Source organism: Octopus sinensis, linkage group LG16 (genome assembly GCF_006345805.1).
Source record: "Octopus sinensis linkage group LG16, ASM634580v1, whole genome shotgun sequence".
In the NCBI taxonomy this organism is placed as follows: domain Eukaryota; kingdom Metazoa; phylum Mollusca; class Cephalopoda; order Octopoda; family Octopodidae; genus Octopus; species Octopus sinensis.
In genome coordinates, this window is record NC_043012.1 from 2,562,683 (window position 1) to 2,590,151 (window position 27,469).

Genomic DNA, 27,469 nt, shown 5'->3' on the forward strand with positions numbered 1-27,469 from the left:
TACCTGGACAGGACACCAGCCCGTCACTGGATTACTCATTTTTTTGCCAGCTGAGTGAACTGGAGAAATGTAAAATTAAGTGTTTTGCTGAAGAACATAATGCATTGCCTGGTTCAGGAATTGAAACCACAATCTTATGATCATGAGGCCAGCACCCTAACCACTAAGCCATGTGCCTCTATCAGCCACAGGCTATGGTTATAAATCACAAAGAAAACTTCTTTGTGCATCTTGCACTCTGAGAGTGGGTGAGATTGTAAACCCTGAGTAGTATTAGTATTCATGTTAAGAACAGCAACCTGAGGTATTATTATTGATGAAATACATTGTGTATTTCAGTGCAAGTGTAAGCTGTAGTAGACAAAAGAAGCCTTAAGACAACACTGCTTGAGCTGACCTATTAAGACTCATTATAAAATATTGTAGGGAAGTTGTTCAAAGAAAGTTCAAATGCTGTCATGCTGAATATGTTGCCTGCTTGAATAGAAATATCCTCATCTGCTTGTGAAAATAAAGCATTTATTTTATCAATGATAGTAGGAAAAATTGACATAAGGTGTTTAAAAAGTAATGAATACATGGAAGAACCACACTGAAAATGTAGGATTTTACTATTAAATCCATGTCTTGATTTACAGGGAGGAGTTAGTGTAAACATGACCTTTGTTAATAGTAGGTGGTCTCTGAGTTATTTCTCTGACAGTTTTGAAGTAGAGTTGATGTGTGTAAAACAGGACTTAATGGATGTAATATTAATGTTCTGGACTCTTGTTAAATGATAGGACAGGAATTAGGCTTGTTTTATAGTGTCATCTTGTTACTTGACATTCTGTGAAAGTACAACCTAATAGGTTTTATTGAACATAAATGAGGTCATACTACCAACATCTTATCAATGGCTACTCTTGATAGCCAATGAAACCTCTCATTCTTTACTATTTTATTCATTGACAATATTATTCACTCTTTCACTTGCTACTTTCTTTCTCTCTTTCTCGTCGAGCTCATATTGCAGTCTACAATCAAGTCTGATCTGCCTGGCTGCAAGATTAGATTTGCCTTATTTACCATACATTTTTTGTTTTTGTAAGCGTAATGTGCTGGGAAATCGTGCATGAGACCTTTCCCTGATAACCATCATGTCGTCTGTAATGGCTCATAAATTTGCTTCACTTGGTATTCCTAATTGGGAAACAAGCATCATTCATTTACTAGTTGATGAGCTGTAGGAAAGCAACATGCCTTCGACAGCAATATGTAAATATCCATATTTGTTCCCCCACTACCACACACACACACACACACAACCCCCCCCCCACAAAACCAAATTTTCAGCCTATCATCATCATCATCATCATCAATATCTATAAAAGGCAGGATGTGTGTACGTGAATGTACTTTATGCACGTCCACAAATTAGCGCGCATGCTGCTCCAATTTTAGGTGGGCATGGGTCATGACCATGAGTGTGCTTTTGTCAAATTATTTTTCCCGAGACACCCCCGCATAGCGGTAAAAATAGCTTTCCAACGATAACTTCTGCTTATAGCCTTGGGCTGACCAAAGCCCTGTGAGTGGATTTGGTAGATGGAAACGGAAAGAAGCACGTCGTATATATGTATATATGTGTGTGTGTGTTTGTGTCTGTGTTTGTCCCCCCAACATCGCTTGACAACCGATGCTGGTGTATTTACGTCCCCGTAACTTAGCGGTTCGGCAAAAGAGATAGAATAAGAACTAGGCTTACAAAGAATAAGTCCTGGGGTCGATTTGCTCAACTAAAGGTGGTGCTCCAGCATGGCCGCAGTCAAATGACTGAAACAAGTAAAAGAGTAAACCCCGTTCATTCACTGATTACTGTTGGAAGTATTGCTGTTGCTACTACATAGTACTTAAGGGAGCGATAGAATGGGGTTTGTGGTGTTAATTTTGGCTTCATAAGTTGATAGGTATATGAAGAAAAGCATATTTGATTAAAAGGACAAGCATCAGAAAAAGACCATAATCATTGCTTTTGTTAGCACACAGCCACAAATTTATTGTGGAGGGCGTTGTAGTTAATTGTATTACTGGTACTTCTTTTAGGGATCCTGAAGGAATGAAAGAGAAAAAAAATGTGGATCTTTTCGGTTTGAACGGCAGTTTTTCTAGCGGTGTCATATGAAATTGTCACCCATAATTATGACCCTAATATCGATCTATTGCATTTCAATCTGTTTTAGGGTTAGGGTTGGTTAGGGGTGGGGAGAAGGGTATCTTTTTTTCTTCACAAATGTAAATAAACGCAATTTGTTTCTTAAACGAGGGGCATATTCATACGGCACAGAATGCTTTTTAACTCAGTAGATGTCAGTGATTGGTTGAAATTGCAGAAATTGAAGGAAAAAACAGCAAATATCTTACAAACTATAGAATTTTCTCAATAAAGCCAAGAGAAAAAGATGTTTTATAAACACATTCTACCATTATACGAAGTTTAAAATTTTTTAGTTTCCTAGAAATTATGTTAAAAACTGCCGTTCAAACCAAAATGATCCAAAAATGTCTTACAACGGCAAGGGAGGTAAGTGAATAACACCAGTGATTCTTATAGAACACTACTGTTTCTGCCATGTGTTACAAGGATTACAATATAACGTCGATAGCAAGGCTGGACACAATAACCACAGATGTGTATTCATTATTGCCTGTTTTATTCTTAACTGTTGTGCAACATTCTCACATAGGATCAATACAAACAGGAATTGATTAGGAAGGACAGTTGTTGAGTAAAAGACAAGTAGTCAGTTCAAGGGTAGACATGATGAATATCCACATATTTAAATTTGCAATGTCTTTCTAGCTTGCATTTGAAGGCCTTGTTATGTAAAAGTCAGCATTTAAAGATTTTTGCTAACTGACCATAAAGAAAAGATTTCAGATTCTTTTATTTTTTGACTCCGGTCATGCTGGAGCACCGTTTTAAAGGGTTTTTAGTTGAAGAAATCAACTTCAGGACTTATTCTTTTTAAGCCTAGTGCTTATTCTATTGATCTCTTTTGCTGAACTGCTATGCTACAGGGATGTAAACAGACCAGTATCAGTTGTCAAGTGATGGTGAGGGCAAACAGCCACACACACGCACACACATGATGCGCTTCTTTCTTATATATATATATATATGTGTGTGTGTGTGTGTATGTGTGTATATGATAGGCTTTGGCCGGCCTGTGGTTATAGGGACTGAACCCAGAATCATGTGACTGAGAAGCAAGCTTCTTACCAAAGCCACACCTACATGCAATAGGTAAATAAATTGCTAAAATCATTTAGAAATAGGATGAACATCACAAATTCCTGTTTTTTTTGTATACGTTTTACCTGTATAATAAAAGTTAATTTTCTTTGGATTTTATTAGTTTAGCTTAATTTCAATATTTCACATTACAAACTGTAATTTCATATAACAAAAGGAAATATATCTAAGCTTCTATTTTGGTAATGGCACACGTATATCAAAGTATTGCTTTTTATTTATTAGTTACTGTGTGCTGGGACACACCCTGCTACATAAGCAGATTAATTAGAAATTGAGCAGTTTTTAATTTCATATGTTTTTAATAGCTTGTGTCTGTCGGGATGAGGGAATGTAGGCATGTGTGTTTTAGTCGAGCTGTTTGTAGGCAGATATGAGTGTTTCTGTACAATTAGTTGTGTATAACTTTGTGTAAGTATCTGCAAAAACAGGAGGGGAAATAGTTGTTAAGGGCTGTTGGTTATCTATGGTTTCAAAATGTTAAACAGTTGAAACAAATCTTCCTTTGTTTTATGAATCGGTCTATCTTGGGTAACATTCTGTAGAAGATCTTGTCCATGTTGCTAACAGCGAACCAAATTAAGGCATGTAGGTAAAATTAAGTGAATTAACCATATCCACATTGAAATACTGCTTTGGATTTGAACTCAAGTTTCATGAGATGGTAGCTGTGTTCCTTATCTATTCAGCTGTATTGCTTCTTATATGTAGTGTTTGTGTCAGGACTGTTAATTCACAAGACATATTGATTAAATATAATCATTACATTGCATCCTTAATCAAGGCATACAGCAGTTTTGTATATTTTCCTTTGGGGACAACTTGGCTCTGACATCTTTGCCTCAGGCAAGTTTGGTAGAGCAATTTGTATTCCATTTGGAATATGGTTCCAGATTTAAAATGTTTCTTCACTGTTTAGCATGTGCCAAAGTAAGTTGAGCCTACTAACTTCAAATACTTTTGAGAAGTTACCCACTGTCAGACAAGCACATGATGAATAAGGATAAAGGATACCATCATGGAAAACAAATTGTATTCTGGTATAGGTACCCTCCATCTTATGATCCATGTGAAATGACTATCACAGTTGAATAGGTCCAGAAATTGCCTGCACATGACCAGATTGCAATGGTCCTCCACATGATGCCATGTGTCACATGTCATCCACTGTGTGGCTAATACTGTTAATTGGAATCTGCTAGGTTGATGAAACAACCCCAAGAATGTGGCATACTGGCTATTGCAATATTGAATCCCTTTCTGGAATGGCAACAACAACTAGCAAAATATCAGTGCCGTTCCAACCATAATCATGCTATCAGTTTTAATGAACTCTAGGACTAAACCATTTGACCTCTCCTTCTCATATTTAAGACACTGGAATATTTGTTTTGCTGTTGACTTTTATCCCCAAATCATCTTTGATTGAGAGGACCTTTAATCAGATGTTTTAGCTGTGACTTTCCTGTTCTTTGCTTTTTTTCTTTTTTTTTTGGTCTTCAGATTTAATGTATCTTGAACTAGTTTATCTTATGTTTCCTTCTGCTTTTTGAAGATAATAAGGTGTTGTGTGAAGATCTGACTGTCACTTCTAGTTACTCAAGAAACCATACTGATCAAGAGTGATAAACATTTTGTCCATAGGCGTAATTTCACCCACTTCATTATTTGAAATGACTTACTGCCAAAGTCTTTAAAAATCAAAATTAAAATGGTTTAACCCTTAAAACCACAACAGTAATTTAATATAAGTTACAAAACTATGGATTTGTAGAATTAAAGTTATATTATTTTTGCATCAAAGATGCACTCTCACTGGTTCTTATGCACTTGCAAGTCACTGCTGGTACTAGAAAGTTTCCTAATGGCATCTTGTTTCATCTCTCTCATCATGGTGTTAGTGACAGGGGTGTGTGAAATACCAGTAAGTTATTGGGTGGGTGATAATTCTACTAATTAAATATGCATGTAGTTTGTATGTGTACATATGTACACACTCTGCACTTAAAATTGAGGGTAGGACAGAACTTGTCATGGTAAAAATAAAAATCATTATGAAGCAACAAATTACATCTCATTTATAATAAGATAACAATACCAAAATATTCAAAAATCAAACAACAAAAAGACAAATGCTATTTATCTTTAGTATTACAGATATCTTCTCCCTTCTCTTCTGTAGGGGTGGTGATAATTATGATGATGATGATGATGATGATGGTGATAGTAGGGGTGGTGGGAGACTGAAACATATGGTGTTATTTATGTGGTATGATTAATTACCCTTAACTTTCACATGAGCTCTTTCACCAATCCAAACATCATCCTAGCTTAGCAAAACATGGTTAGAACTTAACGCACATTTTGGCATGGCAAACACAGTTATCTGCAATAAATTGTTGTGGCAGTGGTGATTGTGAAGGTGGGGTTCTCACATGAAACTGGTTGCTGTGCTTATGTTCTGTGTTCTGTTCTGTGGTATTAAAGGGTGTTTTAGGAGAAGTTAACCATGAAATTTATATTTCTATCCATATTAAGTAAACCAGCTGGCGCAAGATAGCTTTCAAGAAAACTCATTGTCAAGATAATTATGAAGTTAGGAAGAACTATTTTGGAAAGCTTTGTGGAATTGTTGAGGGTATGTTCTGAGTGGTTCTCAACTGTTTTTTTTTACCCATGGACCCCTTTAATTCGTATTTTATTCTGGTAAACATCCCTCCCCTATCGCCATTCCATGTTTAAATACTAGTTTTAAAGATGGTTCTTTCAAAATTCCTGTTTCGTTTTTCACACATTCACTTGTGTAGATTTGCAACAGCATGCTCTAAGACAGTGGTTGCCCAAATTGGGTGGTACTGCCCCTCTGCGGGCGGCGGAAAGATCAAGAGGGACGTTGAAGAAAAGTGGGGCGATAACAGGGTGGCCAAAACGGGGTGATGGATGTAAACCCTCCCCCGCCCAAATGAGTTAATTATGTTGGGTTTTATTTGTGAAAAACAGTTGCTTTGAATTTGCTGCAGAAATTGGTCTACATTTATGGTGGTGCTTAGGATGTGGTTCGAATGTCAAGGGGGCAGCAGCCCCAAAAAGTTTAAGAATCAATGCTCTAAGAGAACATGTTTCAGTGTCTGGAAACATGTTGAAGTCTGTAAAATATTAGAGAAAAAATAATTAGCTGTTTCTTGCAGTAAATATATCGAAATCAAAATTTTTTTCATGAGCCCTTAAAATATAACTGTGGATCCCCAATTGACTATTTTTCGTGCCTGAACCTTTGAAAATCTTATATGGACCCCAGTTGAAAACCATTGTTCTAGAGAGTGCAACACATACTGTAGAAGGTGCCTCCTAGAAAATGTTTATTGGGGTCTTGTTTATTTTTTTTCTGTTACATGGGTTGAGTTAGGAGTATGGCACATTGTGACAGGAAACCACTGATCTAAGGGGTGAGAGATAAATGAAGCTCACAAGCATGTAGCTTCTTTTCCAAGAGATTTAGATATGTATTAGATGGCATTTAGTTCTGTAGGGCATGAGACATTTTGGTGCCGCCTATTTGGTGTTACTGATTCAATGCTGACTTATTTGACATCAGACATTTTAATGTTATTATCTTGTTTTGATGTTTCCCTTGTTCTCTCCCTCACTGTCTGTCTCTCTGTTTATGTATGCGAGCATATTTCTCTTTATAAGTGAGGAGAGGGAAAATGTGTGTCAATCATGGTCAGTTAATAAATTGTAATGTCTCTCTCTTTCTCTCACTCTTTCTCTGTGTGTGTGTGTGTGTGTGTGCGTGTGTGTGTGTGTGTGTGCATTTGCTTCCAGTGCCAAAAAGTACTTTCACTGAAACAAGCCGAATGTTCAGTCAGCTGGGCCAAATCTTCAGTGTCCAAACAGTTGTGCCCACTTGTCTCATTCCAATTCCATAGAGGATACTATAGGTGCTATGTAGTACAAAATGTGTGGTGACTAAAGATGGAGTAACATTTTACCATTATAGTTGAGTCCTTAAACAATATATGCGGCTGGTCTAATTCTATAATAAATTATTTTTACTGGGACAGTGAGGGTACCATTAACTAATTTATCTCCTTTATGTATGTCAGTGGAGAACCAGCAGTTTGGCAAATCCTATTCTTCCCTAGGATGATGGAGTGAAGTGGAAATGATTCTGTGGGAAATTGGAATTAATTTACAAGCTGAAACCTTCTGAAAGTTTACCATTATTCTACAACAAGACTTGCATAGTTCCAGAATGGTTTTGATAAATATTGAGAAAACAATAAATTTCAAAATCTATTACGATATGGTGCACAGGTGACAGATCTGATTGAAAACGAGTCAGAATTTATGAAATAAAACTTTCACCTGTAAATCTGTAATAAAAAAAAAACAAAAACAAAAAATGAAAAGAAAAAAGAGTCTAAAAGCCAAAAAGCCACTAAAGTAAATACACTAAAATTATTTCTTCTATCAACTGAACTGGAAAATAAGTAATATTTATTCTGACTTCACAGTTTATAGAGTTGCTATTAGAAAGAACCATTAAATATCAATTCTAAGAAATGTCTACAATGAAGCATTGAATTTCTCTTTTTCTTTTTTACAAGAAAAAATAAGGAAATATTTTTCTAATTTGATGTGGACAAACTGTTTCTTTTGCTTTTTGCAAATTTTGAAAAAATTTCCATATTCTTTGCACAATTGTTTTTACTGCTAGTTGCCCATCTAACATAATCACTTGACAGGCTAGGAAGGGAAAAAAAGGGTGTCGTTAATTTGTCAACCAGGCAGTGAGAGGTACTTAGTTATGTTCCTTACTCAAAGGTTGGTTGAGAAATAACACTATCTAGTGAGGTTTGAACTTTGCAGCAGCCCAGTAGCTAAACTCAAACCATGAACAAAAGATTAATTGAAGAGGTGTGTATGTGTGTGTAATGAAATATAACATCTCTTTTACTCTTTTACTTGTGTAAGTCATTTGACTGTAGCCATGCTGGAGCACCGCCTTTAGTCGAGCAAATCGACCCCAGGACTTATTCTTTGTAATCCTGGTACTTATTCTATCAGTCTCTTTTGCTGAACCGCTAAGTTACGGGGACATAAACACACCAGCATCGGTCGTCAAGTGATGTTGGGGGAACAAACGCAGACACACACACATATATACATATATACGATGGGTTTCTTTCAGTTTCCATCTACCAAATCCACTCACAAGGCTTTGGTCGGCCCGAGGCTATAGTAGAAGACACTTACCCAAGGTACCATGCAGTGGGACTGAACCTGGAACTATGTGGTTCATAAGCAAGCTACTTACCACACAGCCATTCCTATGCCACTGTGCTTAAAAAAAAAACTGGACCTCCTTCACCTTTTTTTGTAATAGAAAAAAGTTATTGTTTTGTTACTTAAATCAGACTTGTCTCTTTCGAAATAGTTCCTTCCACTATTGATACAGTGCTCTCAACATCATTTCCAGTTTTGGGGCACCTCCAGATTTGGGGTCATATTCAATGAATATTTTCGCCTATTTAGAATGTTTGTATTGTCTTTCTTCCCATGATCCTGTTGTTGCATTAGAAAAGTCTCTACGAATGTTTCCGCCAATTTGAAACTGATTGTCTCTCAAGCATGTTTGCATTCTGTGTTCAGCTTACATCAGATTGGTAAGTGCATTGTGCACACATTCACCCTAGCCGGTGTAGATCAACAATCAACCGGTGTGGAGAGATGTGGCTGTTATTACACTGAAGGTCTCTGTTACCCATGCTCAGTTCTGCATTTGCAAGCATCCAAAAAAAAATTAGCCATTGGAACATGGTGCAGTTCTTGGGCCCTTTGGATTCTATTTAACTGTTGAATCCATACAAGCATGGAAGATGAATGTTGAAAGATGACGATGATGATTATGCTGGCAACACATTTCGATACCAATCTATCTAAGACCACCCCTGGTTCAATGATACAAATCTGTTTAAAAGTGATCCAAGTTAAAACCTTCTATCTAAAATTAATTGAAACTGAGGCAGTGTATTTCAACAGAAATATGGTAACAAGGGGATTAAAAGCCTGATTATTTCTTTTCTTTTCTTTTTTAGATGTGTTGTGGATAGGCTTAAGATAGTCTTTTACAAATGATGTTTGTGTAGTTAAATATTTGCTAATCCCTGCCAGGAGAGTAGAGCGGATGCCAGAATGATGATAACATTTTAAAATCTGTTCAGATCTTATTCTGAAACAGTTGAAAATAAAACCAAATAAATAATAACTTAATTTGTTCCATAATTACTGATATATTTTTAGAGATAACTTGGAAATGTGAACCACATGTTACATTTGATATCAGTGTAATACATAGTTTATATATATATATATATATATATATAGATAGCAATGAAATAAATTATATCTCATGAAATATGCACCAATATGCCCATTGCCATATTGCTGATATATTAGAAATGGTACACATGCGCACACACACACACACACACACACATGCAATGCTATGGAATGTTTTGAGAGAAAGAAATACTCTTCATCTGATTGGCAAATCTTCACTCATCATTACGCTCCAACAACTGGCACCCCACCAGAGTATGTTCTCCTTGTCTTTTCTATCACAAGTACAACATTCTCTGTTACTATGAACCTATTGACTCTGGTACCTCTGCCGTTCACTACCATTCCACCCATTTAATCACAATTTTCTTTTTTATCCCAACCCTGAATCTTAAACATTTTTTAGATGTTTTTCTTTAAATTTTCCATACAATTATGACCCTCTACATATACAGGGTGCGATGGGTAAATTGTCGCCCCTTTATATTTTTAATTTCACACTTGTGCATTCTTTGTTTTTGATTTTATCGACTACACAGTATAGTAGGGTCAGTTGGGTACTGCCTCTGATGCGATTTACTCTGCCAGAAATTTGGAAACAACATGCTGTGCTGCTTGGCATTTGTGTCAGAAGCTTCAGAGTGTTTAGGTGTCAATCTGAGGTCAGTGCGATCTGAGGACATGTACCAAGAGTGATAAAAATCGAACATCCAATCAACATCAGGGTGTTTGGAGTGATCACTAGTGATGGTATCGTTATGCCTCCATTCATCTTCCCACATGGCCTCAGACTACACACAGAGGCCTACATCAAGGGCCTAGAGGAGGTAGTGCTGTCCTGAGTCAAGAGGGTTACTGCTGGAATACCTTATGTCTGGTAACAGGACTGCATCATGCCACAAAAGCAGGAGAACTCAGTTATGGCTGTCAGATAATTTCTGTGACCATATCACCCCTAACATCTAGCCACCTAACTCCCCAAACTACAACCCCCTTGGGGCGCAGTTGAGTGAGAGACCAACAAAACTCCTTGATGAACTGAAGGCAAAGATTATGGCAGTATTCACCAACTTAAATGAAGAAACTATAGCCTCGGGCCGACCAAAGCCTTGTGAGTGGATTTGGTAGACAGAAACTGAAAGAAGCCTGTCGTATATATATATATATATATATATATGTATGTATGTATATGTATGTGTGTGTGTATATGTTTGTGTGTCTTTGTTTATACACCAACATCACTTAACAACCGATGCTGGTGTGTTTACGTCCTCGTAACTTAGCGGTTTGGCAAAAGAGACCAATAGAATAAGTACTAGGCTTACAAAGAATAAGTCCTGGGGTCGATTTGCTCGACTGAAGGCTGTGCTCCAGCATGGCCACAATCAAATGACTGAAACAAGTAAAAGAGAGAGAGAGTGCCCCTGCATGGCCACAGTCTAAGGATTGGAATGAGTGTAAAAAAGGTAAAAGCTAAACCAAATGTGTTCGCCTATCTTTGGATCCATTCTTGCTGCAGTGAAGAAATTAAAGAATCTATGACATACATAGATAGCAGCTGCTGTTTGGTATTTTCTCTGTTAATAGCTAATGAAACACCCTTTATGTTGGCACTAATATAACACACCCCATTTTCCAAATTACATTTAGGAATTGTCTGGATATCATTGTATTAAATAGAAGCAATTAGTGTTTTACTCTTAAACTGTTGAAAGATTCCTTGCTTTAAATTAGTACAAGACTTTGTTGTTGTGTACATGTTTGATTTTCATGCATTATAGAAATAAATCCGTGTTTGTTTTCTCAAAGGGATCTAAATATTTTCGTTTAGTTTTATTAAAAGTGTATGTAGTATGTTTAGTTTATAGATGTTTAAGGGGCCTAGTTTCTGACTTGGTGACAAAGACAGCCCTGTATCGTGACGCTGTATGGTATTTGAAGCATGGGGGGAGGGGAAGAAGTGAGTATGATCTTTAGAATGTGATGTGTAAACTTAAAAGACAGACAGGCTTACTGACTGCACGGAAGTGAGCAAAGTATTTAGGAATTTTAAGCACCGTAAGAAAATGTAGTAAGTATATATTACATGTGTAGAAGGAGGAAAATAATTAGTGCAGGGTAACCGGGGTGGGTGGTGAGATGAGGGTGGAAGTGGATTAGGGAAGGAGCTGCAAAAGAAGGGTGTATACTGATGTTGTTAGATAAGACCTTTAACCCTTTTGATGTCAAGCCGCCTAAGACTGCTTTTTGTTCTGTGATACAAGCTTCCTATTTTAAAGTAATCTAAATTAAATCTTCCAGCAAAATTTCATGTTAATTTGTCTTCCAAACATTACATTTACGAGAATAAGGTTTTGTTGTGTCTTGGGTGGGTCATTACACCAATAATGATAAGCACATGCACTGGTTCAATATCACTTCTTTATTGTTAGTGGTTAGATATTTAACCAATTGACTAACTAATCGATCATTTGTTTAATGTGTTGGTTAAGCAATCAATTGGTTGTTTGTATGTCAAAATCCTTTCATCTCTGTTCGCAACCTTCTCAAGGAATCTTGCAAAGTAAATACAAAAATAAAGGACAAAGTTATTTTGCTAAATTTGATTTCATTTTAAAAATTAATTGAAACAGAGGTAGTGTTACTTGAACAGAAAAATGGTTATGGAAAGGTTAATAAAGTTACACATCACAAATGAGATGGGAAGACAGTAACGATGAAGTGTGAAAATGTCTAATTGTGACAGTTTGGGAGAACAGTGATGACAATGGTGATGATGATGATTAAGATGATAAAGGTTATAATTTTAATGATGATGATGATGATACTGTCACATCTGTAATCATCTGGTACACAGGACTTGTGATTCTATTTTTTTTTTAATTTCAACATTTTGAAATCATGTTACATCAGATAATGTAATCATTAACTTTATATCTTTTTTCTTTTTTAATATTTTTCTCTTGTGTCTCCTCACTTTGATATCATGGAAAACCAAGAAATAATGTTATTTTAGTGAAACTAAAACAGTCTTTAAAGGAACCAAAAAGAAAAAAAAGAAAAAAAAAAGAAAGAAAGAAATTCCAAAAATTCAAGATAGTTACAGGATATTCCACTCTTAAAAGTTTTCTTTATAGCCAACTGGCATTTTAGACTCTTTTCCCAGAAGATTAATTTCAGAGCTGAAAATAGGAAATCAGGGTTGGATGGTTTAAAAAAATAAAATTTATTTTATATTTTTTAAAAGAAAACTTTTGTTTGTTTCTTCTTTTTATTTGACTATTTACTTTAATTTGATATAATACTTCCATACAGTTTCTGTCTACCAAATTCATTCAGAAAGCATTAGTTGGTTTGGGGCTATAGAAGGTACTTGCCTAAGGTGCTGTGCTGTGGGACTAAACCCGAAACCATGTGGTTGCCAAGTGAATGTCTTAACCACACAGCCATGTCTGCATCTTCTCTTGAATGACTTAAAGAAAACTAGTTATAGTATTGCTATGATTAAGCAGATCTTTGACCAATGGCATTCCAGCTGTGACCATCCTGCCTTTACCATATATCAAGGACTGATATTGTTGTTCGGCATCAAGTCAGCCCTGATCCAACAAACTTATGATTAAAGATATTCCAGCCATGGCCTTTCCATCGTTTTCCAGAAGCAGTGCATCAAGTAGTATCCAGTGTGTCCTTTCTTTTTTAAAGACTGTAGGATATGATTTGAGGGAGATTTGACTGATATTTCTAGCATGTTGAGAGATCACGTGAAGGCTCATTCCCTGGTTTGTGGAGTGTTGTTGTTTATCCCCAGATCAGTTCTAATTGTGTAGGCAAACATATTATCAAAAATTTTCCATCCATGACCATCTCCTCTTTATTCATGTAGTTCTCTCTTTTTTTTCTTCTTTAACATGATAGGATGTGATTTAAATATTTGGCTGCTATTTCTAGCAGATTGAGCACCCTCCGATTGGATCTCCCTTGTTGTTAGATTATTGTTTGTGGGGGTGGTAACATTGACAGCAATCATTTATTTGTTTATTCTTTTTCTTTTTTTCAATTTAGGCAAATTTTGTTTTTGATTTTTTTCCAGTGACCTATTTTTTTTTTTTGCTTAGATTCCTTAAACATCCATAGCAATTTCCAAAAAATCCTTACCGATGACACACACACACACACACACTCACTCACACATCTACATCTGTTCACTAGGACCATTATGATACATCAATGTAATAAGCTTTCTTTTATTCAGACTTATCCTACAATTGAAGCAATAATTGCAGAAGTATTTAAGATCCACATGTTCTTATGAAGTCGTTTTTTTTTTAGTAGTACAGAAGCACCATTCCTTCTTTCTCTCTTACTTTCTCTCTCTCTCTCACACACATTTCTCCACAACCCATCTCTGTTTCTATGTGTGTGCATGTGATTGTGCATGTATGTGTGTATATATATATATATATATATATATATATATATATATATATATATATATATGTATACATGTATTTGTATAAATATGTCTATGTGTGAGTGTATCCATACCCTCTTCCTCTCTCACTTTCCATTATTTCTCCACTACTCTCCTCTTTCTTTCCATCTATCGGTGTGTGTGTGTATCTGCAGACCTACTGCCTTAAATACGACTCAATGAAAGCCAACAGCTTCTGTCTGTTGTGACTAATAATGACAGAAAAGATTATGAGGCTACAAGAAATATATTTATCTAAATACAAACCTTAAGAAGACAGTTTAGCAAGCCTGGAATCTAGACTAGGCTAATGTATGACTCAACAGGCAACATTAAACAGGGTTTAAAAGGAATATTGTTGTAATAAGGATAGATTAACAATAGGGTAGTGTATGACTCAACAGGCAGTATAAGGTTAGTGTAGGGCTTAATAGGAATATAGTTGCAATAGGGAGAGATTAACAATAGGCTAAAAGATTGACTCAAAAGGTAATAGTCTTTAGTGTAAGGTTTAATCCTTTAATTGTAAAATTTAATTTCATGGTTATTCAGTGATGATGTTAAATATCTACCAGAAGATTGAAGCGGTGTTTTCTGAAAGTCACAATGACTCAGTAAACTCGACATTTCTCTACAGAAAGTAGTTTCAAACCTGACATTCCTCAACAAAACGAAAGATTCAAATATAAAACTGATTTCTGCTGCTGGAGGTAATGAAATTTTTGAGTGTATATATCTGCTTTTTGCAGTAAAAGGGTTTAAACAAAATATACTTGTAATAGAGATTGATAGACAATGGGTTAATTAATGAGTGAAAAGGCAATGTTGATTAGTGTAGGCAGCACTGGGTTAATCATCAAGCAAAATAATCATGTGCTTAGGGCATCAAGAGAAGGAGGGGGGCACCACAAAAATGGTAAATGGTCTACGGCACAAAAGAAATCACTTTAAATTTGCTAAAATAATATTCAGGATGGCTTTATCTCTACTAAGTATAGATGCAGATGTGTTATCTAAGATTAATTTTGAGGATCTGATCAAAGACTTTGCAATTCAAAAACGTAGGAGGAAACTTCTCATACATAAATAAAGTGGAAGCATAAAAAAAATAAACATTATTTTCCCTCTTGCTGTTTTGTTTCATTTTGAAAAATAAAAATCTATTTTATGGTTTGTTATTGTTTATATTTTGAATTACATAATCTTTTATGGGGGCACCAAAATCTTTTAAGTGCTTAGGGCCTCAATGGGTCTTAATCCGGCCCTGAGTACGGGATGTGTTTAGACTGTACTAATAATAAAAAACAGATAAAATACTGTAGTTAATGTTGGTTATGTTTGACTCCAATCCTTGCAGGTTGATGTCTAATGAGAAAGTGGGTCGAGATGGTATTCTCGAGGGTTTCAGTGCTGGTTAGGAATAGTTGGGCACAGTTTTTGTTCAGTAGGGGCTTGGGTTGTGGGTGAAGGACAGTATGAGGAAGAGAGATGGGTGCAATAGGTTGCTTTATGAGGTAGTAAGGGTCAGAGCTCTTTGACTTTGACTCATTTTATGGAACCGTCTACTTATATTTCCTATATCGATTGATTGAAAGTGATCAATATAAAATAGCTAATGAGAATATAAAATAACTACTTTTTAACACTCTAATCTATTAAAGTCTATGGGGTTACTAGAGTTGGAGTTGTTAAAAATATACTCACTCACATTCTAGCTCAATTTCTGTCTATCAAATCCACTGTCAGGGCTTTGATTAACCCAGAGCTATAGTTGAAGATACATGCCCAAAATGCCACAGAATGGGATTGAACCCAAAACCATGTGGTTGAGGAGCAAACCTCTTAACCGTACAACCATGTACCTCAAAATCTAAACTAAAATCTTGAATGCCTAAAGCAACTTAACAAATATCCATTTTAAAACGAATAAACTTTGACTTAACTGTAACTTAAAGCATTGTTTAACTACAGAACTGAAGTGAATGTAACATAAAATAATATAAAAATTACTGTATTTTCTGATGTAAAAGTTGATGTAGTATATAGTGTAGATGTGTTGTGTAAACATTCAAGCATCATCTCTTGTCTATATCCTGCTGTATTTTGCATGGAATTTTTGGTCCTCCAAAGTTGTTTTGGTGTATAAGTCAACCTACTTGTGTGTGTGTGTGCGTATATATATATATATATATATATAAATTCCCTGCTTTTCCATACTGGTTTTTGGTGAAATGGTCATTTTGAGGCAGTGTTTTATAGCCAGATACCCTTCCTAACACTAACTCTTTTAAAGCAGTGAAATGGTTTGCCTGTTTCAAAATTTAGGATTCAAATGGTGCATGTGTGTTTGTGTCTGTTGACACTGACCAGCTTACTTCTTTCTCTAAATTGGCACCATGGATGGTATCATTCACTGCTATTATTCTTCTTCTAATAAAACAGCTAATATATACTCTTTGACTTGTTTCAGTCATTTGACTGTGGCCATGCAGGAGCACCGCCTTTAGTCGAGCAAATCGACCCCAGGACTTATTCTTTGTAAGCCTAGTATTTATTCTATTGGTCTCTTTTGCCGAACCGCTAAGTTACGGGGACGTAAACACACCAGCATCGGTTGTCAAGCAATGTTGGGGGGACAAACACACATACAAACATATACACACATATACATATATATATACACATATAAACGACAGGCTTCTTTCAGTTTCCATCTACCAAATCCACTCACAAGGCTTTGGTCAGCCTGAGGCTATAGTAGAAGACACTTGCCCAAGGTGCCACGCAGTGGGACTGAACCCAGAACCATGTGGTTGGTAAGCAAACTACTTACCACACAGCCACTCCTGCGCCTATATTCTTTTTTTTTAACCAGATATTGTTTGAATATTTCTTTCCTTGTGTATATGAATGCATGGCTCATCATTATTCTCAGTCTCCTTGTTAATATTGTTGGCATTATTCTCTTCATTAATATTGTTGATATTGCTTTCCTCATTAAAATTACCGTCATCATTCTCTTCATTAACCGGTTTGATACCAACCCAACTGAGACCAACCACCCTCGGTTCTGATACAAATTCCCTGTTTTAAAGTGAGCTAAATTAAAATGCCCAATCAAAATTTCATGTTAATTTATGTTCCAAATGCCAGCTTAATAACGATCGAATTATTGCAGTAAATTCATTATTTTCAAAATTATTTGAAACAAAGGCAATGTATTTCAATGCAAATATAGTAACAAATAGGTTAATATCATCATCATTGATCTCCTCATTAATATCATTGTTGTTGTTCTCATTAATATCATCATCATTCTCCACGTTAATATCATCATTGTTCTCCTCTTAATGTTATTGCCATCATTCACCTGATTGATATCATCATTGTTTTCTCCTCATTGATATTATCATTGTTTTCCTTGTTAATATAATCATCGTCATTCTTGTCGTTATTCCCCTTGTTAATATCATCATCGTTCTTGTTAATATCATCGTCATCATTCTCATCATTAATATCATCATCGTTGTTCTCCGCATTAATATCATCGTCGTCATTCTCCTCATTGGCATCAATCTCCTCATTGACATTGTTGCCATCATTCTCTTCATTGACATCATCGTCATCATTCTCATTGACATCGTCATCATTCTCATTGACATCATCGTCATCATTCTCATTGACATCATCATCATCATTCTCCTCATTGACATCACCGTCATCATTCTCCTCATTGACATCATCATCATCATTCTCCTCATTGACATCACCGTCATCATTCTCCTCATTGACATCACCGTCATCATTCTCCTCATTGACATCATCGTCATCATTCTCCTCATTGACATCATTGTCATCATTCTCCTCATTGACATTGTCATCATTCCCTTCATTGATGTCTTCGTCATCATTCTCCTCATTGACATCATTGTCATCATTCTCCTCATTGACATCATTGTCATCGTTCTCCTCATTGACATCATTGTCATCGTTCTCCTCATTGACATCATTGTCATCGTTCTCCTCATTGACATCATTGTCATCGTTCTCCTCATTGACATCATTGTCATCGTTCTCCTCATTGACATCATTGTCATCGTTCTCCTCATTGACATCATTGTCCTCATTCTCCTCATTGACAACTTCGTCATCATTTTCCTAATTGACATCATTGTCATCATTCTCCTCATTGACATCATCATCATCATTCTCCTCATTGACATCATCGTCATCTCCATGGTTATACTTCCTTTACATGACTGTTCTCATCAATACCATCATCATATATATTATTCAATGATTACGATAATGATGATGCTGTTACTGTTAGCGAAAAATTAATTTATCAGTTTGTTACACCAGAAATAAATCTATAACAATATATTTAGATTTTGGTTAGCTTTTGGTTAAGCAAGAACTTGATATGTTAGCAGAGAATCTGATATTGTATTAGCAACATAAGAAACCATGTATTATTGATTGTAGAAAATGGTCGGAATGCTGAACTCGTAGAACATATTTCCATGCATGCTGTGAAAGCCTCTACAACGTTAATTTATTTTCTACTTTTACGAAAAAGTGTTACCAGAAAATAAAATTTTTATAAATCCACTTTACAAAATGAAACATCGATATAAACATACACTATATATATATATTTTTTGTGTGTGTGTGTGTTTCTCTTTTTCTTTATTTTGAAAACAGCTGGTTTTATCACAGTTGTTATTGCTGTTGCTGCAGCTGTTATGATGTGTGGGTGTTACTGGTTGTTATGAATGTTGTAGTTAGCAGAAACAGGAGATCAATAAAGAAAAATGCCTTGCAGTAGTTAGCTCCATTCATTTTATCAACTGAAATCCAGCTGGAGTTGTATTTTCATTTTGTAAGGTCTGGAAGTGGATGGTTGGGTGGTGGTTAATAAGGTAGGTACCTATCATATATGAAAAAATAGGGAAAAAAAAATACCCACAGCACCCATTTACAAACAAGTGCTGGTCACTATCAGTTTGTGCCAGTTGCTGTCAAGACCTCAGGTGTTCTCAGACCCTACACTGCTAATTTCTTCCACAAAATCGAGACAACTGCTGCACATCTGAGAAATGAAGCCCTCGATGTGGAGTGGTTGCTGCAGGGGGTGTCACTGACCATACTTCACCGCTAAACCAGGACTCTGCTGAACACAACATTTGTTTTGAGGTGTACTCTTGCCCACTGCATCTTCTGCTCCTTAATCCCCACCTCGCTTTTTCTTCTTTGTTTTCTCGTAGTTAAATTGTGATTCATTCCTTATGTAAGTAGAAGATATATTCGGAATTCATGATTTACTGGAAAATGTTTTTTGTTGTTTATCTCCTAGGTCAGTTCTGATTTAACAAACTTGTGATCAAAGACATTCTAGATGTGACCATCTACCCTTTCTCAAACACAGTGTATTTGATAGCATGTCTTATACTTTTGCTAATTGTTTTAGGTATCTATGTGGTGGCAAGTAGACACAGGTATTCTTTCAAACTTTTCTGCCCTTGATCCTGTCAAACATTCAAGGTGTGACCAGTGGAAAGGGGAGAGGACTTCACCAGCACTATATTAGTATGTGTCTTTCATTTGAATGGACTGGAGCAACATGGTGTGGAATGCCTTGCCCAAGGACAGATTGTGCGGCCAGGTGCAGAAATTGAACCAATGCCTTACTGTCATAAAATGATTTCACTCTAACACTAGGCTGTGTACTTTCACCTCTCTTGAGCTAGACTTCATACAGATGATTATATAGTCTATCTTTTCGACAAACTTGCAGCGCTTCCTCTTCAAATCTGCAGATGATCTTGAAAGATTTTCTTATTTCTATTTAAGACAAGTGATTAGGGCACCTGATTACCACCTTCCTCAATATTGCAACCCCACCCTATGAAGGGACCTTGTCTTGCACGTTAATTGGTAAATCCATTAGCGCTGGTGCCATGAAAAATGTACCTGGTACACTCTTTATAGGGGTTGATGTTAGGAAGGGAATCCAGCCATAGGAGCCATGCCAAAGCAGAGAACTGGGGACCAATGCAGTCCTCAGGTTGCTTAATGCTGCCATGTCAGTATGGATCATTGTCATCATCATCATCATCATTTAATGTCCATCTTCCATGCTGGCACGGGTTTGACGGTTTAACAAGAGCTGGCAAGTCAGAGGAATACACTAAGCTCCAATGTCTGTCACAGACATTAAATGCTGATGATGATGATGATATATGTATATACATGTCTGCATGTGGGTGCAAGCATGACTATGTTTACGAAATTGCGCCACAGCTGTGTAGTTTTGGCTTCAGTCCCAATGCACTGCATGTAGGTGCAAGTATCTTCTATTATCATCATCATCATCATCATCATCACCATCATGATTTCAAATCTTGTTGCGACTCATTTAATCATTGGTCTTCACAGTCAGTAATTATCACACCCATTTCTGAAGTTAAGGTAGTTCATACTAAGAGAAGCAGAGAGCAGTGAAAATAATGTATTGAAACTTCCAGGTCATAATTTGCAGACACCTCCAACCTGTGCATACACGTGAAGTCTCTATTATGTTAATACTAATACAACGACATTTTGGAGCTGTTGAGGTTATCCTTTTTCAGGCAGTTGACATCTGCTCTTTTTTATTTTTTGTATTTTTTTGAAAAAATTTTTCTTGCATTCATCTGAATTGGTCATCATATTTTATGTATCTGTGTTTGAGATCATGGTCTAGCATTTAAGGTGTGAAATAATAGCTTATGAATATGAATCTTGCCGAAACACAGGTACATAAATTTAGGACATACAGATTTTCTTTTGTAAATTAATTTATCACAAGAGGAGTGGCAAGTGTCCATGTGCCTCTCTAAGACTTCCCAGACAATGTACAAAGAACAAACTGTTTGAAAAAATGCATTTATTTTCCTTATCGAACATGGAAAATGAAGCTTAGCTGTGTGGAAATGTCATTCTCTCAGAATAAAAAAAAACACAAAAGTAAAAATTAAAATTTGATGATGATTGAAAAGAATAAATAACTTAACATTTGTTATGTTTGTTTCTTTGCAGTAACTGCAACCATGCGCGATGGAGACTTCTGCGCCAGAAAGTGGGTACAGTGGAGACCCAAATGTACTGTTTGACCAGTTTGTGAATGCAGGGACATGTAAATCTATCTTACATACATTCCAACTACTCTGCGATTCCTTGGAGATTAAACAGACGGATCACCGACATTTCTATCGAAGGTTGAAATTGAGATTGACATCATGGAAAGCTCAGTCACTGTGGGCCAAGCTGGACAAAAGAGCAAGCCACAAGGAATACAGAAAAGGCGAAGCTTGCGTAAATACCAAGGTAGGTTGTTAAATTTTGATAAGTTTCATATGTTGCTTTGGCACCTCTCACTTAAAATACTGCTTGAATAAAAATAATTTTTTTGCTTTTACCTGCAATTAAGAAAAAGCACTTAAGACAGGATTTATTAGCTGTGAATGTAGCATTTACCGAACCGCTAAGTTACAGGGACATAAACACACCAGCATCGGTTGTCAAGTGATGGTGGGGAGGACAAACGCTGACACACAAACACACATACATTATATATATATATACATACACACACACACACAGCAGGCTTCTTTCAGTTTCCATCTACCAAACCCATTCACAAGGGTTTGGTTGGCCCGAGTCTGTAGTAGAAGACACTTGCAAAGGTGCCATGCAGTGAGACTGAACCTGGAACCATGTGGTTGGGAAGCAAGCTATTTACCACACAGCCATATAAATTATACAAATTAATTAATGACAGAAGAATACGAGTTACATAATGACCTTCATTAGCTTACAACTGTTGAGTGCCAGTGTGACATTCTATACTTTTGTCAGACCCTTAACGTGAAATTTCTACAGGTTTTGTCAGAGTTTTAACATGAAGCATTTCTTTACTGAGGAAAGTATTTGTGTGTGTGTGTGCATGCACACACACACATTTAAATTTATAGCTGAAGAAAAGAACTTTCCAATATCTGTGGTAGTTTACTCATATATTTGAAGCTGAGACTACTCTCTGTGACCATTTTAAATTTCTTGCTACCATTTTTGACAGCATTTTCTCTGTCAGTCACCATAAAAAAGGGAAGAAACTATATAGAGATGGGGAGAAACTTCACCATTAGATGAATAACTAAATAAGTAAATGTATAAAAAAAAGACATACAGAACATTCAAACATTATCTTTTGTCTTGAATGAGAAAGAAAGTACTCAACAGTAGTGGCTGTGTGGTAAGTAGCTTGTTTACCAACCACATGGTTCCGGGTTCAGTCCCACTGCGTGGCATCTTGGGCAAGTGTCTTCTACTATAGCCTCGGGCCGACCAAAGCCTTGTGAGTGGATTTGGTAGACGGAAACTGGAAGAAGCCCGTCGTATATATGTATATATATATATATCCATGTGTGTGTGTCTGTCCCCCTAGCATTGCTTGACAACCGATGCTGGTGTGTTTATGTCCCTGTCACTAAGCGGCTCGGCAAAAAAGACCGATAGAATAAGTACTGGGCTTACAAAGAATAAGTCCCGGGGTCGAGTTGCTCGATTAAAAAGCGGTGCTCCAGCATGGCCGCAGTCAAATGACTGAAACAAGTAAAAGAGTAACACTTGTTGTAGAGTATATTATTTAAACTGAACTCCTTTCTGCTATATATGTATGTACTTATATATATATATTGTTATTTTTATTTCAGGTACTCATCATTGGTTCAGGACCATGTGGTTTGAGGACAGCAATAGAGATTGCTCTGTTGGGTGGGAAGGCCGTGGTGTTAGAGAAGCGAGATAGTTTTTCTCGTAACAATGTTCTACATCTTTGGCCATTCCTGATAACTGACCTGAAGAATTTTGGTGCCAAGAAGTTCTTTGGGAAATTCTGTGCTGGTTCCATTGATCATATAAGTAAGTTTGACCGATTTACATTCACTTCTGAAGAGATTATTCAATTTTCTTGTTTCCTGTTCTTCATGAGTATCACAATTGTTAACAGTGTTAATTGTATGGAGATCAGATATAGAATACCAGAGAACAAAATGCCTTGGATCATTTAGTTTTGTACCTGTATGTTCTGGGTTCAAATCTCACTGGACTTCACTTATCCTTTAATTCCTTTTGAGTTGATAAAAATATATTGGTTAAATACTGAAAGTGATATATAATCAACTAAACCCTTCCTAAAATTTGTGGCTCTGTTCTTCGGTTAAGAATCATTGCTATTCTCTGTCATTATTATTGGTGGAGTTTGTTAAGCAGCTGATGGAAAGCCTACAGTATTTAGTCATTCATAGTTCAAATTTTACTGATTTTTACTATGGCTTTCATCCTTCCAAGGTTGATGAATTATATACTACCTAAGTGTTTGGGTTGATATAACTGGCTACAAAATGTTTAGCTCTGTGCGTTGATTTTGCTTTAAAGTGCAAGAGGTACAACGTGTCTCACTTTTTGGAGATGAGACACTTTATAGCTATTGAAACCTTTTGTAAGCTATATAGAAACCATTGTAGTTGTTGTTATTGATTATTTTAAGTACAAATCAAAGTAAATAATAAGAAAATGCAAAAAGAAAAAAGGCAAAAATCATGTTAAATATGTGAAGTTAAAAAATGCTATAATGCTTAAGAAAATTGATTGATTCTGTAATGAAGAATTTATAACCTTTTGATACCAGCCACCTGAGATTGCTTCTGGTTCTTTGGCAGAAAACTGTTAATTTTAAAATGTTTATATTTAAATCTTTAACTGTAAAATTTAATTTTATGGTTATTTGACTAAGAATGTTTTTAGATTTTGACTAAAAAATAGAATTGATATTTTCTGTAACCCACATTTCCTCAGTAAACTTGACATGTCTCAACATAAAACAATTTCAAACAAGACATTCTTCAACAAAGACACGATATATAAAACGGGCTTTCTGCAGTTAACACCAATGAAATTTCGAGTGGATGTATCTGTAAAAGGATTAAATTTAAAACCTTCTAGAATGTAATTTATATGTTCTAAACACCAGTTTAATAATGAAAATAATGAAACATTTAGTCATTTTACTAAATCCGTTCAAATTCTCAATTATTTAAAGAAATTAATTGAAAAATCACTGGCTATATATTTTGTTAGAAATATGGTCCATTTTAAAATATTCTTATTTAAATTTGAATCCTAGCTTTCTTCTGTGGTAAAACTTTTTATAATATCCAAACACTATCTTAACCTTTTAGCATTTAACTAGCCATATTTGGCTAAAATGTCCTATCTATTTAATATTCAAACCACCTATATCCTGTTTCTCACATCTACCTATTCTAAAAATAATCAGTCATATCACCAACATCTCAAAGCTGTGAAATAATGAATGATTAATTACAAACATAGTGAATAAATAAGCATTACATTTGACAGTAGTCTGAATGCTAAAGAGTTAGTGATGACTTCAGATTTTGGCACAAGGCCAGCAATTTCAGGGGAGTGGGTAAATCAGTTATATCAACCCCAGTGATCAACTGGTACTTATTTTATTGACCCCCAAAAGAATGAAAGGCAAATCAACCATGACAGAATTTGAACTTGGAATGTAAAGATAGAAGAAATTCCGCTAAGCATTTTGCCCAGCATGCTAACAATTCTGCTAACTCGCTGCCTTTGAGGTCGATAAACCCCAAAGGGTTAATAATAGTAACAGTTATTTTATTAATTTTTTCCAAATTCTTCAATATTTAACAAAATTGATTGTAAAACCATAGACAATGTATTTCATTAAAAGAAATATGGTCATAGAAGAGTTAACAAAATGTCTAGCCCGAAAAGATGGTCAGTGGCCATTAAGAAATTATTCTTTCAGTGTTTGACCAACTAACTGTCTGTTAAATAAATTTTTGTATTATGGCAATAAAATTGGTTTGAATGTTTTGTTTTTTTCTTCAGGTATCCGTCAACTTCAGTGCATTCTGTTAAAAGTTGCTCTTATTTTTGGTGTGGAGGTGCACTACAATGTATCGTTTGAGAATCTTTTAGAACCCCCGGCTGATCAAAGCAAAGAAAGTAAGTTCTAGCATTTCTTCTGTTAGTTTTGGTTATTTACAGCCTAGATTGATTACCAGAAAACTGGAAATTAATTTAGATGGAACTTACAAATGAATGTTAAAAGCAGTCTTAAACATATCTTGGTGAACTCATCCTCCCAAGTTACACCTGTATGGAGATTTCTTACCTGTTTCCAGTATCACTAGGGAAAGGTACTTGTGCTTTGCGAGACAGTACTGGTGAGCTAAACAAAGGCTGGAAAGTGACCTGTTGCTATGGATGTCAAAGCATGGCCATTCTCGAGCTGGTTGTCTGAGCACAATAGGGGAGAAAACTTGTATGGCACCATGATACACCTAAACATGCTAAGGGTTAATGATCTGTGATAAATATATTTCTAAGGCTTGGTAAATGCTGAATTCTGTATGTTAACAACATTAAATTGTCTTGACATTTTGACTATTTTAAAAAATTATTTTAGATTTGTAATTTACTTTTGTGAATAACCAACATATAAAGTATATTCACAGATTATAGTAATCTTTTATTTATTTTAGTCACTAGACTATGGCCATGCTGGGGCACCACTTTGAAGAATTGTTAGTTGAGCAAATCAACCCCAGTGCCTATATTTTTTTAGTCTGGTACATATTCAATCAGTCTCTTTTGCTTAACTGCTAATGTTATGGGGACATAAACACACAAACACCAGTTGTCAAATGGTAGTTTTGGAGATAAATACAGACACGAAGACACACTCACACACACACACACACATATATCTCTATCTCTATATATATATATAACGGCAGTTTGTCTGTCTGTATGTCTGTCAGGTTGTACCCTCACCCTGACCACGGCTTTCAACCGATTCTGATGAAACTTGACACACACATAGCCCAATGTCATAATTCAAAACTAACGCAACGAAAATTTTGAGAAGTTCCCCCAGTTCTGAAAAAAATCGATAAATTCAACATGAGGTCGAGAATCTAAGCTTTTTATATGCAACACATTTTCTGTCGGGAGACAGCTAGGAACATCGTATACATAGAAGTATTCGAGTGAAGAGAAGACATTGCAACCTACACATGCGCCTTCATTCCCTAGAGGGAAAGAACTAGATTGGGATTAGTCGTTGCCTACTGGGGCTCTTACATACCCGGGCAACGCCGGGCTATGCTGCTAGTAAATTATATAGTTGGCCTCACGCTATAGTAGAAGACACTTGCCCAAGGCACCATGCAGTGGGACTGAACCCAGAACCATATGGTTGAGAAGCAAACTTCTTACCACACAGCCAGGCCAGCACCTATGTATACATTTGTATTTGAGTGTGTGTGATTTCCTGTTGCACTCATTTAGATTCCTTGAGGCTGGTTTGTATCTCTGTTTGTTGTGGCTTGAAGCACAAATGAAAAATATTTCTACTTTATGAATGTGAGATCAGACTATCATTGGTAACATTTCCCATGTTTATCTGTCCTATTGATTTTTATAAATGTTAAAATTAGAAGACTGATCCAACCCTTATGACTTTTAAACAAAAATTTGAATTGTTAACTAAATATCAATTTAGATTATCTGATATAAGAAATTATTTATACCTTAAAATCAATTTTTTTTTTTTTGGATCCAAACCATTTAAATATCAATTTAGATTATCTGATATAAGAAATTATTTATACCTTAAAATCAATTTTTTTTTTTGGATCCAAACCATTTTTTTTTTTACTGCTTTTAATTAATAGCTATCTATTTTTTATTAATTACTTTAGTTCATGATCATGAACTAAAGTAATTAATAAAATCCTTTTTTTTTTTTTTACTTTGTCTTCTGTTCATGCATTATGATGAAAGGAAAATTCTACAACAGGCCTGGGGACATGTTAAGAGAGATATCAGATTAAGGGTGCTACACATTTGGAATTAACAATAGATTTAATCAATATGTCTTGAAGAGTACTAGACCTACTTCCTGTCAGTAATGATGGAAATGGGAGGGAAGCTTAATGAGTAAATAAATGGTCCAGACAGTGATTGAGTAGTTAAAGATATTCGACCTGATTAAAGGTTGTTGAGTTCCAGCTTCAGCAGGCTACATGCTTGCGTTGTTTCTTTTTTTTGGTTGTGACGTACAGTGTATATTTTGACAGTTGGAGCTGCTTGAGAGCAGAAGGGATTAAACATGACAGAAGGGATAAAGAGATAACACCTGAATACCTAGTCTGTTGTTAGTTCGTATGTACTGAAAATGTATTATAAGGCAC

At 35.8% G+C, this 27,469-nt stretch overlaps 2 protein-coding genes across 10 annotated transcripts in view; one reads left to right on the plus strand and one right to left on the minus strand.

Annotated features, from left to right (window-relative positions):
• The window catches only part of LOC115220265 (F-actin-monooxygenase MICAL3), a 341,384-nt gene that overhangs the window by 154,889 nt on the left and 159,026 nt on the right, over nt 1-27,469 (plus strand). For all 9 annotated transcript variants that reach the window (XR_005002402.1, XM_036509827.1, XM_036509829.1 and 6 more), the window contains exons 2-4: nt 21,193-21,482; nt 22,871-23,078; nt 25,101-25,217. Coding sequence is in view for 8 of the 9 variants with exons in the window: in XM_036509827.1 (XP_036365720.1) it covers nt 21,213-21,482; nt 22,871-23,078; nt 25,101-25,217 (595 nt within the window). In the remaining variant the exon portion in view is untranslated. The remainder of the gene's footprint in view (nt 1-21,192; nt 21,483-22,870; nt 23,079-25,100; nt 25,218-27,469) is intronic.
• LOC115220576 (prostatic spermine-binding protein-like) lies at nt 7,637-20,061 on the minus strand. Its single transcript, XM_029790728.1, has 3 exons — nt 20,032-20,061; nt 17,885-18,272; nt 7,637-7,671 (listed from the first exon to the last, which is right to left on the minus strand). The coding sequence occupies exons 1-3, from the start codon at nt 20,059-20,061 to the stop codon at nt 7,637-7,639; spliced, it is 453 nt and encodes a 150-aa protein (XP_029646588.1).

Coding starts and splice junctions, on each gene's coding strand:
- LOC115220576 (XM_029790728.1), bottom strand. CDS start 20,061: ATGGATTTACCAATTAACGTGCAAGACAAG. Junction 18,273..20,031: donor CAATTAACGTGCAAGACAAG/GTCCCTTCATAG, acceptor GATGTCAATTAG/GAAAATGATGACGAAGTTGT. Junction 7,672..17,884: donor CAATGAGGAGAATGATGACG/GTGATGTCAATG, acceptor TTTTTATTACAG/ATTTACAGGTGAAAGTTTTA.